We start from the raw sequence: 15,894 nt of genomic DNA on the forward strand, positions 1-15,894 counted from the left end.
TTCCCCGTTGGGCCCGTCCTCGTAGGGTTTCCATTGTAACCGGGAGGAGGGGAGGGAGGGAGGAGGGAGGTGTGGAGGGAGGAGGGGAGGGGGGGAGGGGAGGGGGGAAGGGGGAGGGAGAGGGTTAGGGGGGAGGGGGAGGGGGGAAGGGGAGGGAGGGGGACCTCCCCTTTTCCCAGTACCCCTCTTTCCCCGTTGGGCCCGTCCCCGTAGGGTTTCCTTTGTAACCAGAAGGGGGGGAGGGAGGGTGGAAGGAGGGGGGAGGGGGAGAGGGATGGAAGGGTGGAGGGAGGGGGGGGAGGATGGAGGGAAGGAGGGAGGGGGGGGAGTTAGGGGAGGAGGGGTGAGGGAGGTGGGGAGGGAGTTGGGGAGGAGGGGGGAGGGAGTGGGGATGGAGGTGGGAAGGAGTGGGGAGGAAGGGGTTGAGGGGGGAAGGGGGGGAGGGAGGGAATAGGGGCCCCATGCTGACCTGTGTATGTTAAGTGACTTGCACAACTTTAAAAAACTGGCAGTTGCTTTTCGCAACAATGTTGCAACAATCTCACACAAGCATTGTGACGTCACAAGCTGAAGATGTAAATTTAAAACCGAGCTGATCTCTCATTGGTGCACGGGTGCCATTGTGACATCACGCGCTGAAGCCCCTTCAAGAAAAGGGTTAGAAATGAAAATTTAAACTTTAATATCTCTCTAGCTTTAAAAAGGTAGCTTCAATTTGAACGAAAGTACTTACAATAGTTGCCCACGTTAATGGTGAATATGGCGGTACAAAAATCGTAGCGCTTTGGTGTAACTTCAGGGAGGAGTAGGGTTTGTAAGTTATGGACAGAAATTCTTCGGAATCTTCCGTACATACACATATACATACATACATACGGAATGTTGGACCGCAGAGTTTTAGTAGTATACTAGACCGAGTGGGCCCGTTGGGCCCGTCCTCGTAGGGTTTCCATTGCGACCTGGGGAAATTGCTTTTTTCTTTAAAATAAATTGTCTGTTAAATAAATTGTCTGTTAAAAAAAAGAATCTCAATTGGGGGGGACGGTGAGGTGGGGGGTTGGAGAGGGGAGGGGTGGGTGAGGAGGGGGGAAAGGGGAGAGGGAGTGCAATTAAAGGCGTGCATTGAGATGTCACACGCTGAGGACGATTAAGCAGGTGGAAAAGGAATTTATTAAAGTTAAAAAAATGCGAATAACTCAAAACATAACAATTTGAACATTAAAGATCTATTTTATTAACTTGTCAGTTTCTCTTTTGCTTGCTTCTTCGTTGATCATCGAGACATTGAGTTCTTTCTTCTTGGGTCTTTTATTGCCTTCTGTTATGCATACTTTCTCGTTGACCCTCAGTTTTTTGTTGTTGCATACCTTGTCCCTCTATGTTATGCTTTCTTTCTCGATGATCCTTCACGTTCAGTTATTTGTTGTTGTTCCTCTTGTTCCCTTCTGCTCCTCACTGTCTGTCGATGTCTCTTTGCGTCGTTCCTTCCTTGACCAAGCTGTGACTTGTTTGCTCCCTCCTCTTGGCATGATCTAGAAAGTATAGAAATATCAGGATGTATATATTTATAATAAATTCTAAATAAAAACCTACTTATTAATGAGCACGTAAATCATTAGATCCGAATGGCAATTTATTTTTCTTGAAATAAAATAAACCTCAAAAAGGTTCTTTAGTACCTGTCACTTTCTGTTTTGCGTTCTTTCTCGTTGATCCTCATATGTTCCGTTATTTATTGTTGCTCCTCTTGTTCCCTTCTGCTCCTCACTGTCTTTCGATGTCTCTTTGCGTCGTTCCTTCCTTGTCCAAGCTGTGAATTGTTTGCTCCCTCCTCTTGGCATAATCTAAAAAATATAGAAATATCACGATGTCTATATTTATAAAATCTAAATAAAAACCTACTTATTAATGAACACGAAATCATTAGATCAAAATGGCAATTTTTTTTAAATTGAAATAAAATAAACCTCAAAAAGGTTCTTTAGTACCTGTCACTTTCTGTTTTGCGCTCGTTATCGTTGATCCTCACACGTTCCGTTATTTATTGTTGCTCCTCTTGTTCCATTCTGTCCCTCACTGCCTTTCGATGTCTCTTCTGCTACTCACTCCCTCTCGATGTCTCCTTGCGTCATTCCTTCCTTGACCATGCTGTGACTTGTTTGCTTCCTCCCCTTGGCATGATCTAAAAAGTATAGAAATATCAGGATGTATATTTTTATCAATTCTAAATAAAAACCTACTTACTAATGAACACGAAAGCATTAGATCAAAATGGCATTTTTCTTCTTGAAATAAAATAAACCTCAAAGAAAAAGTTTCTTTAGTACCTGTCACTTTCTGTTTGCTTTCTTTCTCATTGATCCTCACACGTCCAGTTATTTGTTGTTGCTCCTCTTGTTCCCTTCTGCTCCTCAGTCTTTCGATGTCTCTTTGTGTCGTTCCTTCCTTGACCAAGCTGTGAATTGTTTGCTCCCTCCTCTTGGCATAATCTAAAAAATATAGAAATATTACGATGTATATATTTATAAATTCTAAATAAAAACCTACTTATTAATGAACACAAAATCATTAGATCAAAATGGCAATTTCTTTTTCTTGAAATAAAATAAACCTCAAAAAGGTTCTTTAGTACCTGTCACTTTCTGTTTTGCGTCCGTTCTCGTTGATCCTCACACGTCCCGTTATCTATTGTTGCTCCTCTTGTTCCATTCTGTCCCTCACTGCCTCTCGATGTCTCTTCTGCTACTCACTCCCTTTCGATGTCTCCTCGCGTCATTCCTTCCTTGACCAAGCTGTGAATTGTTTGCTCCCTCCTCCTGGCACAAAAGCATTAGATCCTCACACGTCCAGTTATTTGTTGTTGCTCCTCTTGTTCCCTTCTGCTCCTCACTGTGTTTCGATGTCTCTTTGTGTCGTTCCTTCCTTGACCAAGCTGTGAATTGTTTGCTCCCTCCTCTTGGCATGATCTCAAAAATATTGAAATATCAATAGACAATAGGTGCATGAGTAGGCCATTCAGCCCTTCGAGCCAGCACCGCCATTCAATGCGATGATGGCTGATCACTCTCAATCAGTACCCCGTTCCTGCCTTCTCCCCATACCCCCTCACTCCGCTATCCTTAAGAGCTCTATCCAGCTCTCTTTAGTACCTGTCACTTTCTGTTTTGCATTCTTTCTCGTTGATCCTCACACGTTCCGTTATCTATTGTTGCTCCTCTTGTTCCATTCTGCCACTCACTGCCTCTCGATGTCTCTTCTGCTCCTCACTCCCTTTCGATGTCTCCTCGCGTCGTTCCTTCCTTGACCAAGCTGTGAATTGTTTGCTCCCTCCTCCTGGCATGATCTAGAAAGTATAGAAATATCAGGATGTATATTTTTATAAATTCTAAATAAAAACCTACTTACTAATGAACACGAAAGCATTAGATCAAAATGGCATTTTTTCTTCTTGAAATAAAATAAACCTCTAAGAAAAAGTTTCTTTACTACCTGTCACTTTCTGTTTGCTTTCTTTCTCATTGATCCTCACATGTTCAGTTATTTGTTGTTGCTCCTCTTGTTCCCTTCTGCTCCTCACTGCCTTTCGATGTCTCTTTGCGTCGTTCCTTCCTTGACCAAGCTGTGAATTGTTTGCTCCCTCCTCTTGGCATAATCTAAAAAATATAGAAATATCACGATGTATATATTTATAAATTCTAAATAAAAACCTACTTATTAATGAACACAAAATCATTAGATCAAAATGGCAATCTCTTTTTCTTGAAATAAAATAAACCTCAAAAAGTTTCTTTAGTACCTGTCACTTTCTGTTTTGCGTTCGTTCTCGTTGATCCTCACACGTTCCGTTATTTATTGTTGCTCCTCTTGTTCCATTCTGTCCCTCACTGTCTTTCGATGTCTCTTCTGCTACTCACTCCCTCTCGATGTCTCCTTGCGTCATTCCTTCCTTGACCATGCTGTGACTTGTTTGCTTCCTCCCCTTGGCATGATCTAAAAAGTATAGAAATATCAGGATGTATATTTTTATAAATTCTAAATAAAAACCTACTTACTAATGAACACGAAAGCATTAGCTCAAAATGGCTTTTTTTCTTGAAATAAAATAAATCTCAATCAAAAGGGTTCTTTAGTGCCTGTCACTTTCTGTTTTGCGTCTTTCTCGTTGATCCTCACACGTTCCGTCATTTATTGTTGCTCCTCTTGTTCCATTCTGTCCCTCACTGCCTCTCGATGTCTCTTCTGCTACTCACTCCCTTTCGATGTCTCCTCGCGTCGTTCATTCCTTGACCAAGCTGTGAATTGTTTGCTCCCTCCCCTTGGCATGATCTAAAAAGTATAGAAATATCAGGATGTATATTTTTATAAATTCTAAATAAAAACCTACTTACTAATGAACATGAAAGCATTAGCTCAAAATGGCTTTTTTTTTCTTGAAATAAAATAAATCTCAATCAAAAAGGTTCTTTAGTGCCTGTCACTTTCCGTTTTGCGTCTTTCTCGTTGATCCTCACACGTTCCGTCATTTATTGTTGCTCCTCTTGTTCCATTCTGTCCCTCACTGCCTCTCAATGTCTCTTCTGCTACTCACTCCCTTTCGATGTCTCCTCTTGGCATAATCTAAAAAATATAGAAATATCACGATGTATATATTTATAAATTCTAAATAAAAACCTACTTATTAATGAACACGAAATCATTAGATCAAAATGGCAATCTCTTTTTCTTGAAATAAAATAAACCTCAAAAAGGTTCTTTAGTACCTGTCACTTTCTGTTTTGCGCTCGTTATCGTTGATCCTCACACGTTCCGTTATTTATTGTTGCTCCTCTTGTTCCATTCTGTCCCTCACTGCCTTTCGATGTCTCTTCTGCTACTCACTCCCTCTCGATGTCTCCTTGCGTCATTCCTTCCTTGACCATGCTGTGACTTGTTTGCTTCCTCCCCTTGGCATGATCTAAAAAGTATAGAAATATCAGGATGTATATTTTTATCAATTCTAAATAAAAACCTACTTACTAATGAACACGAAAGCATTAGATCAAAATGGCATTTTTCTTCTTGAAATAAAATAAACCTCAAAGAAAAAGTTTCTTTAGTACCTGTCACTTTCTGTTTGCTTTCTTTCTCATTGATCCTCACACGTCCAGTTATTTGTTGTTGCTCCTCTTGTTCCCTTCTGCTCCTCAGTCTTTCGATGTCTCTTTGTGTCGTTCCTTCCTTGACCAAGCTGTGAATTGTTTGCTCCCTCCTCTTGGCATAATCTAAAAAATATAGAAATATTACGATGTATATATTTATAAATTCTAAATAAAAACCTACTTATTAATGAACACAAAATCATTAGATCAAAATGGCAATTTCTTTTTCTTGAAATAAAATAAACCTCAAAAAGGTTCTTTAGTACCTGTCACTTTCTGTTTTGCGTCCGTTCTCGTTGATCCTCACACGTCCCGTTATTTATTGTTGCTCCTCTTGTTCCATTCTGTCCCTCACTGCCTCTCGATGTCTCTTCTGCTACTCACTCCCTTTCGATGTCTCCTCGCGTCGTTCCTTCCTTGACCAAGCTGTGAATTGTTTGCTCCCTCCTCCTGGCACAAAAGCATTAGATCCTCACACGTCCAGTTATTTGTTGTTGCTCCTCTTGTTCCCTTCTGCTCCTCACTGTCTTTCGATGTCTCTTTGTGTCGTTCCTTCCTTGACCAAGCTGTGAATTGTTTGCTCCCTCCTCTTGGCATGATCTCAAAAATATTGAAATATCAATAGACAATAGACAATAGGTGCAGGAGTAGGCCATTCAGCCCTTCGAGCCAGCACCGCCATTCAATGCGATGATGGCTGATCACTCTCAATCAGTACCCTGTTCCTGCCTACTCCCTATACCTCCTCGTTCTCCCCATACCCCCTCATTCTAGCCCTTGCTGCTACTCGATGTCTCTTTGCTGTTGGTGACTCAATGCGAACCCAACGGGTCCGCGCCTGTGCAGTTGGGGCCAATTATAGACAATAGACAATTCCAGTGTATACAAGCCCAATCGCTCCAGCCTTTCAACATACGACAGTCCCGCCATTCCGGGAATTAACCTAGTGAACCTACGCTGCACGCCCTCCATAGCAAGAATATCCTTCCTCAATTGATCTAATACTTACGTTAGAAGGACTTTTCCATCTCCAGTGCCCGTCATCCGTGTGTGACGTTACAATGTGAACCCAACGGATCCGCGCCTCTAAAGTCGGTGCCCGTTGATCTACTACTTACGTTAAAAGGCCGCTGGTTCTGTGCGTGACGCTCAACGCCTAATTGGTCCGGGTTCACGTGGTGCATTCTGATTGGCTCCTGCCGCTCCTCCACACGTGCGGCCGATTAATATGCTCTGACCTCCCGCTCGACGCCTCATTGGTCCAGGTCCCACTTGGGGAGTCATTGCTCAGCGAAGCACGCTTCGAATGACAACATTCTTCGTTGATATCGTATCCTTCAGGAAAACTTTGACATTTTCCCTAGCCTTTCCTCGGCTAAGAGCCACATACAATTGACCATGCTGAAATACCGGTTTCTCCAGGTATATCAACACTTTTTCCATGGTCTGTCCTTGTGCTCTGTGGATTGTCATAGCAAAACACGTCTGAACGGGGAATTGTCTCCGCTGAAAGGGAATGTCTTCGCCTTCTGTCAAAGTAAGCGGTATCCTAGGAATCATCACAATTTCATTTCTGAAGGCTCCAATGGTGATTTTTGCAACGATCAAGTTATTGTGTAGCTGTTCCACAATCATCCTCGTTCCGTTGCATAGTCTTGGTGGTGCCAAATTCCTCATTAAAATGATCGGAGATCCCTTTTTCAACTCCAATTTGTGCGGTGGTAATCCAGAGATCTCCACTGAATCGAGGAATTCTGTTGGGAAGTGAGTAGCATCAGTTCCCTCAGTCACAGCATTGAACGAAAGGTATGTCTTCATGATCCCTGGGAAGCATCTGATACATCTAGAATTGATGCTCCTCATAATGTCATTCAGCGGAACCAAGATACAATTGTTAGAAAATAATTCGGCAGGATTGTCGAAGGTGGGATATATAAAATCCATGCAATCCTCCAGTGATCTTCCAGCTAGAACCATGTCTTGTGGGATTTCAATCTCATCGTCTTCATTTTTCAAAATCCTGTCTTCTCCAACATTCAGCAAAAATTGAGAATAGTCGTCTTCTCCATCTCCCAATCGCATATTCCTCTTCAAGTTGAACATGGTGAAAGTCCTCCACAAGTAGGATTTCTTGATGCATGAATTTTCAATATCAGCATCGTTTCCCCTTTTCACAACAGGAAGGAGTTGTCTAAAATCACCACAACAAACGGTAATAATACCGCCAAAAGGCTCATCCTTGGTGCATATATCCCGAAGAGTTCTATCCACGGCTTCGAAGCTCTCCCTCCTAATCATCGGACACTCATCCCAAACAATCAGTCTCACTTGCCTGATCAACTGTGCCGTGTAGGAATTCTTTTCAATGTTGCACATTGTATTCTCGCTCACTTCGATGGGTATCTTGAAGCGAGAATGTGCAGTTCTTCCACCAGGCATCAATGTAGCAGCTATCCCAGAGGATGCTACAGCAAAAGCAACATCACCTTTACCTCTAACTTTGGAGAGGATCAAATTTGTGAGAAATGTCTTTCCCGTTCCTGCTGGGGAATCAATGAAAATCATTGAAGGAACATTCCTATCCAAGCAGCCGCACACATGGTCATACACGACTCTTTGCTCAGCATTCAGCATCGGCTCCTTCTCTGCAACAAACTGCTGTTGTTCAGGCACACTATACTGCAACTCATGCAGCAATTCTGGATTGTCAACAATGTTCATCCTTCCATTTCTTGGTTTGGGCAAATGAAAGTATTCCAGGGTCTTGTTATAATTCGCAAGCTTGTCTTGAATATACAACAGAGCTTGATCATGATGCCTCTCATCAATCATGATATTTTGATGACTGCTTAGTGTCGATTCTTTTTCAAGGAAATTCTCAGACATGGAATTTTTGAAGCGATCCCATAGTTGTCGAGGATTGTTGACCTCGTCGTTCATCAGCAAAACGACAAATAAATCTCTTATTGCACCAGGGAGCTTTGTCTTCTCAGCATCTTCCATCGTCTGTCGCCAATGGTCATCATCTTGCAACAAACCTCTTTCTATGCAGACGTCTTTGAATGAAGAAAGAATATGTCCATCATGTGTCCTTAATGAATCAAAGGATACTGGCCCTTTTACGTGATGGAGAAGCAGTCTCAAGTAGTACAGATCACCACATCTTGGAGAAACTGTATACACACGTCCCAGAACGTTGACTTCAAAAAAACCTGGAAAATCCTCCACTATCTTTCCAACCTTCCTTCTTTGCCATTTCTTCTTGTTCCACGTGTAAAACCGGGGAACATCAGTGTAATACAAAGTCCGTGCAAATTGATCTCGAGAACACAATTCCATGAATGCAGTTAAAGTTGTTCTCGCGAAATCATCATTTCTCACCCGCTGAACAGCATCGGCTGTGATAACGACTCGTTGTTCTTCTGGTAGATGTACCTGGAGTCGAATGACAGGAGGGTGTCTCTCATGAGTTGTAAATCCAAGGATTGATCCCACTGCTTCTGATGGACCAATGTATCTTCCAGTCAAGTACTGTATAATCTCGTCATCCCTGTTAAGTCCAAAAACTGCTTGATCACTCCCCTTCAAGGTGTACTTGATGACGTATTTGACCGACTTGACAGAGGAGCATATCTCAACATTCAAGTGACATTGGAACAACTTCAAGAGTTGAGCATTATAGGGCACAACCCATTCAGAAGTAATAGGTCGATGCCGGCGTCGTTCTTGATGTCCTTGAAATCCTCCCATATCCGGAGATCTTCTCCTGTACATAGGATATGAATCATCTCCACACCTTGTGCTCTCGATAAATGGCTTCGGGAATCTTTTATTGCATCTTCCATTCTTCCAACACTGAGAGGTGTGTTTGCAGTACGGTCCATGAATCATGTGCTTTAGTACCAATCCATGCAGCTCGGGATCTAACTGCGGGTCTGGTATTTCAGCTTGCACAAATCTGTCAACATCTCGTGGCCGTGGCTTATTCGCTTCGTCAAGCCACAGCAGACAGTGCAAATGAGGCAGTCCTCTCTTCTGATATTCCACAGTCAAGACAAAAGCTATACAATTTCCAAAGAGGCCATCCGGTCCAGTAAGGCACTTGATGAAGAGTTTTCTTTTCAGATCGAAGACCCTTGTAATCAAGTCTGGTCTATCACACGGCTGCTGATTCAAAAAGAGGCCGCGTTGGATCTCGCTCCACTTCGGATTGCAAGTCATTGTAATGAAAAACGAAGCAGTGCCGTACTTCCGAACATACATCATGGCGTCCTGGCATCGTTCCATCATGTATCTCGGTCCACCGACAAATGTTGAGGAGAGGATTATGCGCTTTCCAATGTTATCCAAATCGTCATTATCATTTAAGGCATCCGTCAGGCCTTTGTAAGTTGTTGATCTCAACGATGCTTGATTTAGGCGAATATAATTGAGCCTATCGTTCTCAATCTTAGCAGCCATGTCGACGACATATTGTTGAAAGAGTCGTCCTCCTCTCAAAAGTTGGTTAAATTCATTATCACGATTCATGATCTTATAGGCATAATATCGCATCGCTGTCAACTTCCTGCTGTTACGCATTTTGAGTTGGTAATGCCATCCATCATCTCCAAGCGGAAAGAAAAGAACATATTGAAGACTATCATACGACCTGTGAGACTCTGAAATGATCCGCAGGCCTCCTCCTCTTTCTTTCAAGATAATGTGACGTGATGTTGCCTCAGGTTCATTATTGTTTGGTATTATGACAGCAACTTCATTGGCAATTTGTCTGTTAAATCTCCTTTCATGTTCAAATGGTGGCCGACGATCTGGATCAATGACGATGGATGCCTCTGGTAAATCTCGAATTCTATCCTTTGCCACTTTAATTGAATTAATGTAAGGGTTGTTTAGTCTCATCAAGTTTTCAAGCATCTCAACAATTTCCCTTTGAATACCAGCATCTTGCAGTATACCCATTCGCAATTCAACACTATCTTGAGGGTCCATAAAATAGATCTGCAAGAATTGACTTGGCTGGTCTAGGTCAGGCATCAATGGACCAATGTAATGATGAATCTGCCCTTGAATGATGACTGAAGGACTCCATCCAGGTCTTGGTGGCACAACTTCCTTGGCACCGAATGACGTCATTTGAAAGAGGCAGTTGTATTGTCTAATATTCTTTCTGAACTCTTTTGCTTGTGGTGTGTCAATTGTGTACAATTTCATCAATTCATCAGGTAGTGTGCAGAGAGGAGCAATGTTTACCTTACCCTGCATGCAGCAAAAGTTTGCAGTTTCTCCAGAGAAACGGTACGCTCGACACTGAGGGCAAATCTTGGTCATTTCACCAACATCAGCAGATAGATTTCTCCTTGCGATTTGTACATTTCTTCTTCTTTTCCTGGCCCGCTCTTCAGCCACTCTTCTAGTTCTTTCATCTCCCATCTCTTGTCTCCTTTTGTTTTGCGTGCTCTCAAGTTGATCCTCAACACTCTCAGTCATTTCTTGTTGCATCTCTTGTTCTCTTCTGTGTTGTATTCTTTTTTGGTTATCCCTGAGACGTTCATTTCTTACTTGTCGAGTTTCTTCACTCCTTGTATCTTGTGCTCTCTTTCGGAGATGCTTGAGACGCTCAGTCTTTTCTTGTTGCGTCTCTTCTTCTCTTCTGTGTTGAATTCTTTTTTGGTTATCCCTGAGACGTTCAGTTCTTACTTGTCGAGTTTCTTCACTCCTTGTATCTTGTGCGCTCTTTCGGAGATGCTTGAGACGCTCAGTCGTTTCTTGTTGCGTCTCTTCTTCTCTTCTGTGTTGCATTCTTTTTTGGTTATCCCTGAGACGTTCAGTTCTTACTTGTCGAGTTTCTTCACTCCTTCTATCTTGTGCTCTCTTTTGGAGATGCTTGAGACGCTCAGTCGTTTCTTGTTGCGTCTCTTGTTCTCTGCTGTGTTGCATTCTTGTTTGCTCATCCCTGAGACGTTTAGTTCTTGCTTGTTGTGTTTCTTCACTACTACTCTCTTGCGCTCTCTTTTGAAGATGCTCAGTCGTTTCTTGTTGCGTCTCTTCTTCTCTTCTGTGTTGCATTCCTTTTTGGTTATCCCTGAGACGTTTAGTACTCGTTTGTGGCATTTCTTCACTACTACTCTCTTGCGCTCTCTTTCGAAGATGCTCAGTTGTTTCTTGTTGCGTCTCTTCTTCTCTTCTGTGTTGCATTCCTTTTTGGTTATCCCTGAGACGTTTAGTACTCGTTTGTTGCATTTCTTCACTACTACTCTCTTGCGCTCTCTTTCGATCTCTTTTTTGGCCTTCCTTGAGATGTCCCGTTTTTTCTTGTTGCCTTCTAATTTCTGCCTGTTGACGTCTGCTAATGTTCGTTGACCATCCTGCACCTCGTTTTCTCCCTCTTCTTGGCATGATGTTAAAAACAAACAGATATTGATCAGGTGGGGGGGGGGGGGTGGGAGTTGAGGGATACAGAGGGTGAGTGAGGAAGGGTGTTAGACCAATGCAGGAGAGGTTTGGGGGACTTTCAAGGAGGGATCAGGGGTGGATGGATTGGGTGAGTGGGTGGGTGAAGGAGGGGGGATAAAGGGGGTTGCGGGGGATGGAGGATAAGAGTGAGAGGTGGGTTGTGGGGGGGCGGAGAGGATGATAACGGGTTGACGGGGCAATGGAGTGGAGAGTGGGGCTCTTAAAAAAAAATCTGAAACCAATTTAAGTTAATGCAGCACAGGTTTGGGGTAGTTTTAAGGGGGATTGAGGGGGGAATGGAGTTCGTGAGTGGGGCTCTCAAAAAAATCCTAAACACAATTTCAGCTAATGCAGGTTTAGGGGAGTTTTATGGGGGGTGGGTGGGGGGGAATGGGGTGCGTGAATGGAAGGATGGAGTGGTTGAGTAAGGGGAGGGTGGTAGACCAATGCAGTGGAGGTTTGGGGGAGTTTTAAACGGGGTTCAGGGGGAATGAATTGGGTGAATGGGGTGGAGGAGGGGGGATAAGGGGGCTGAGGGAGATGGGAGTGTGTGATTGGAGGATAAGGGGAATTGATTTGGGTTGTGGGGGGGTGATAAGTGGGGTTGAGGGGGTGTGGATGGAGTGGGTGAGTGGGGCTCTTAAAAAAAAAAAGGAAACCAATTTAAGTAAATGCAGCACAGAATTGGGAGAGTTTTAAGAGGGATTGAGGGGGGAATGGAGTGTGTGACTGGAGCTCTGTAAAATCTTAAACACAATTTCAGTTAATGCGACAGAGGTTTGGGGGAGTTATAAGGGGTTTCAGGTGGGAATGCAGTGTGTGAGTGGTGGAGGGAGGGGGGATGGAGTGGCTGAGTGTTAGACCAATGCAGTAGAGGTTTGGGGGAGTTTCAAAGGGGGTTCAGGGGGGATGAATTGGGTGAATAGAGGGGGGGATAAGGGGGCTGAGGGGGATGGAGTGGATGAGAAGAGGATAAGGGGGGATGAGGTGGGTTGTGCGGGGGATGATAAGTGGGATTGAGGGTGTGTGGATGGAGTGGGATTGTGGGGCTATTAAAAAAAACCTGAGACCAATTTAAGTAAATGCAGCACAGGTTTGGGGGAGTTTTAAGGGAGATTGAAGGGGGTATGGAGTGCCTGAGTGGGGCTCTCAAAAAAATCCTAAACACAATCTCAGTTAATGCAGGTTTGGGGGAGTTAAGGGGGTTTCAGGTGGGAATGGAGTGTGTGAGTGGGGGAGAGGGGGGATGGAGTGGCTGTGTTAGACCAATGCAGTAGCGGTTTGGGGGAGTTTCAAAGGGAGTTCAGCAGCGATGAAATGGGTGAATGGAGTGTGGAAGAGGGGGGGATAAGGGGGCTGGAGTGGGTGAGAAGAGGATAAGGGGGCTGAGGTGGGTTATGGAGGGGATGATAAGTGGGGTTGAGGGGGGTGTGGATGGAGTGGGTGAGTGGGGCTCTTAAAAAAACCCTGAAACCAATTTAAGTTAATGCAGCACAGGTTTGGGGGAGTTTTAAGGGAGATTGAAGGGGGAATGGAGTGCGTAAGTGGGGCTCTTAAAAAAATCTGAGACCAATTTAAGTTAATGCAGCACAGGTTTGGGGGAGTTTTAAGGGGGATTGAAGAGCATGAGTGGGGCTCTCAAAAAAATCCTAAACACAATTTCAGTTAATGCAGGAGAGGTTTGGGGGAGTTTTATGGGGGGGTGGGTGGGGGGGAATGGGGTGCGTGAGTGGAAGGATGGAGTGGTTGAGTAAGGGGAGGGTGTTAGACCAATGCAGTGGAGGTTTGGGGGAGTTTTAAAGGGGGTTCAGGGGGACTGAATTGGGTGAATGGGGTGGAGGAGGGGGGTATAAGGGGGCTGGAGTGGGTGAGGGGAGGATAAGAGGGTTGAGGTGGGTTGCAGGGGGGATGGTAAGTGGGGTTGAGGGGGGTGTGGATGGAGTGGGGCTCTTAAACAAAAAACTGAATCCAATTTAAATTAATGCAGCACAGGTTTGGGGAGTTTTAAGGGGGATTGAAGGGGGAATGGAGTGCGTGAATGGGGCTCTGAAGAAAGATTTGGGGGAGTTTTAAGCGGGGGGGGGGGGGGGTTGAGGTGGGAATTGAGTGCCTGAGTGAGGGGGATGGGGTGGCTGCGTAAGGGGAGGTGTTAGACCAATACAGTCGAGGTTTGGGGGAGTTTTAAAGGGGGTTCAGGGGGAATGGAATGGGAGATGGAGAGAGGATAAGGAGGATAGTGGGTGAGGGGAGGATAAGAGGGTTGAGGTGGGTTGCAGGGGGGATGATTAGTGGGGTTGAGGGAGTATGGATGGAGTAGGTGAGTGGGGCTCTGAAAAAAATCCTAAACACAATTTCAGTTAATATAGGAGAGGTTTGGGGGAGTTTTAAGGGCGGGGGGGTTAGGTGGGAATGGAGTGCCTGAGTGAAGGGGGTTGAGGTGGGAATGGAGTGGCTGAGTAAGAGGAGGGTGTTAGACCAATGCAGTGAAGGCTTGGGGGAGTTTTAAAGGGGGCTCAGGGGGGATGAATTGGGTGAGTGGAGGGGGGGATAAGGGGGCTGAGGAGGTTGGAGTGGGTGAGGGGACGATAAGGCAGGTTGAGGTGGGTTGTGGGATGATAAGTGGGGTTGAGGGGGTGTGAATGGAGTGGGTCTCTTACAAACACCTGAAACCAATTTAAGTTAATGCAGCACAGGCTTGGGGGAGTTTTAAAGGGGATTGATGGGGGAATGGAGTGCAAGAGTGGGGCTCTGAAAAAACCATAAACAAAATTCCAGTTAATCCAGGAGAGGTTTGGTGGAGTGTTAACGGGAGATTGAGGTGGGAATGGAGTGCGTGAGTGGGGATGGAGTGGCTGAGTGTGGGGAGGGTTTTAGACCAATGCAGTAGAGGTTTTTTGGGGAGTTTTAAAGGGGGTTCGGGGGGATGAATGTGGGGAGGTGGAGGGGGGATTGAGAGAGTGAGTTGAGTTCTCAAATGAAACAAATCTAAATGAGGAAAAATGAAATTATTTTTATGTTTAAAAAACAAAGCGTTTTTTTCTTTAAATCGTTTTTTAAAGTGAAATAATCCTATGAAAACGTACTTTTTTGACAAAAAAGAAATCAATGCTTTTTGAAATGAAGCGTTTTTCTTTGAAAATGAAAAGAATATAAATGAAGGCGACGTTTTATTTTACTCCCTCACGTGGTACACCAACCAATGGGGCGTCGAGTGCGAAGTGGGAAGCTGAACAGAAAAAGGCAACGTTCACTCACTAAAAAACCCTCCCCGAAGTATGAAATAGAAATAAAACAATCGGAAATGAGGAAAAATGAAATGCAAGTAATGTTAAAAAGACAAAAAAAATTTAGAGCACAAAACGGCAAACCTCCCTAACTAAAGAAAGCCTCCCCTAGGTAAAAACTAAAAAGAAACGAAAGTAAATAAGGTAAAATGAAATGGACTTTATGTTTAAACAAAGCGATTTGCTTTAAATAAAATATCAATGGAAATGAAGCTTATCTTGTATTGCACAGCAGCAGCCAAAGCTCGACGTCTCAGCACGAACCAGACAGTTCAGCAGCAGCGAGAGCTTTCAGGGGGACACGCCCTGTCGTACAAATAAGAGCGTCGGCGATCCTCTCACGTGGGGGGGGGGGGGGTGAGCGGGGGAGCGCATTAGTGAAAGGTCCGGGGGGGGGGGGCGGGGGAGCGCATTAGTGAAAGGTCCGGGGGGAGCGCATTAGTAGAGGTTTGGGGGAGTTTCAAAGGGGGTTCAGGGGGGATGAATTGGGTGAATGGAGGGTGGAAGAGAGGGGGGTAATGGGGCTGGGGGATGGAGTGGGTGAGAAGAGGATAAGGGGGTGGGTTGTGGGGGGGGATGATAAGGAGTTGAGGGGGTGTGAATGGAGTGGGTGAGTGGGGCTTGTAAAAAAAAAACCTGAAACCAATTTAAGTTAATGCAGCACAGGTTTGGGGGAGTTTTAAGGGGGATGAAGGGGGGAATGGAGTGCGTGAGTGGGGCTCTGAAGAGGGGAGGGAGGAGGGGAGGGAGGGGGAACTCCCCTTTTCCCAGTACCCCTCTTTCCCCGTTGGGCCCGTCCCCGTAGGGTTTCCATTGTAACCGGGAGGGGGGGAGGGAGGGTGGAAGGAGGGGGGAGGGGGAGAGGGGTGGAAGGGTGGAGGGATGGGGGGAGGGAGTGGGGGAGGGTCGGATGGAGGGAAGGAGGGAGGGGTGAGTTAGGGGCTGAGTGGTGATGGAGGTTGAGATTGAGGGGGGAGAGAGTGGGGATGGAGGTGGGAAGGAGGGGGGAGGAAGAG

General features: G+C 44.9%; 1 protein-coding gene across 1 annotated transcript; it reads right to left on the minus strand.

Annotated features, from left to right (window-relative positions):
- Positions 1–5,410: 5,410 nt before the first annotated feature.
- LOC144591380 (uncharacterized) lies at positions 5,411–15,179 on the minus strand. The gene is made up of 2 exons (XM_078395591.1): positions 14,678–15,179; positions 5,411–11,526 (listed from the first exon to the last, which is right to left on the minus strand). The coding sequence occupies exon 2, from the start codon at positions 11,379–11,381 to the stop codon at positions 6,426–6,428; it is 4,956 nt and encodes a 1,651-aa protein (XP_078251717.1). The 5' UTR covers positions 11,382–11,526; positions 14,678–15,179; the 3' UTR covers positions 5,411–6,425.
- Positions 15,180–15,894: the final 715 nt, after the last annotated feature.

This window comes from Rhinoraja longicauda, unplaced genomic scaffold, assembly GCF_053455715.1.
Source record: "Rhinoraja longicauda isolate Sanriku21f unplaced genomic scaffold, sRhiLon1.1 Scf000957, whole genome shotgun sequence".
NCBI lineage: Eukaryota > Metazoa > Chordata > Chondrichthyes > Rajiformes > Arhynchobatidae > Rhinoraja > Rhinoraja longicauda.

Excerpts from the sequence above, each read along its gene's own strand:
- LOC144591380 (XM_078395591.1), bottom strand. The coding sequence starts at position 11,381 with ATGCAACAAACGAGTACTAAACGTCTCAGGGATAACCAAAAAGGAATG.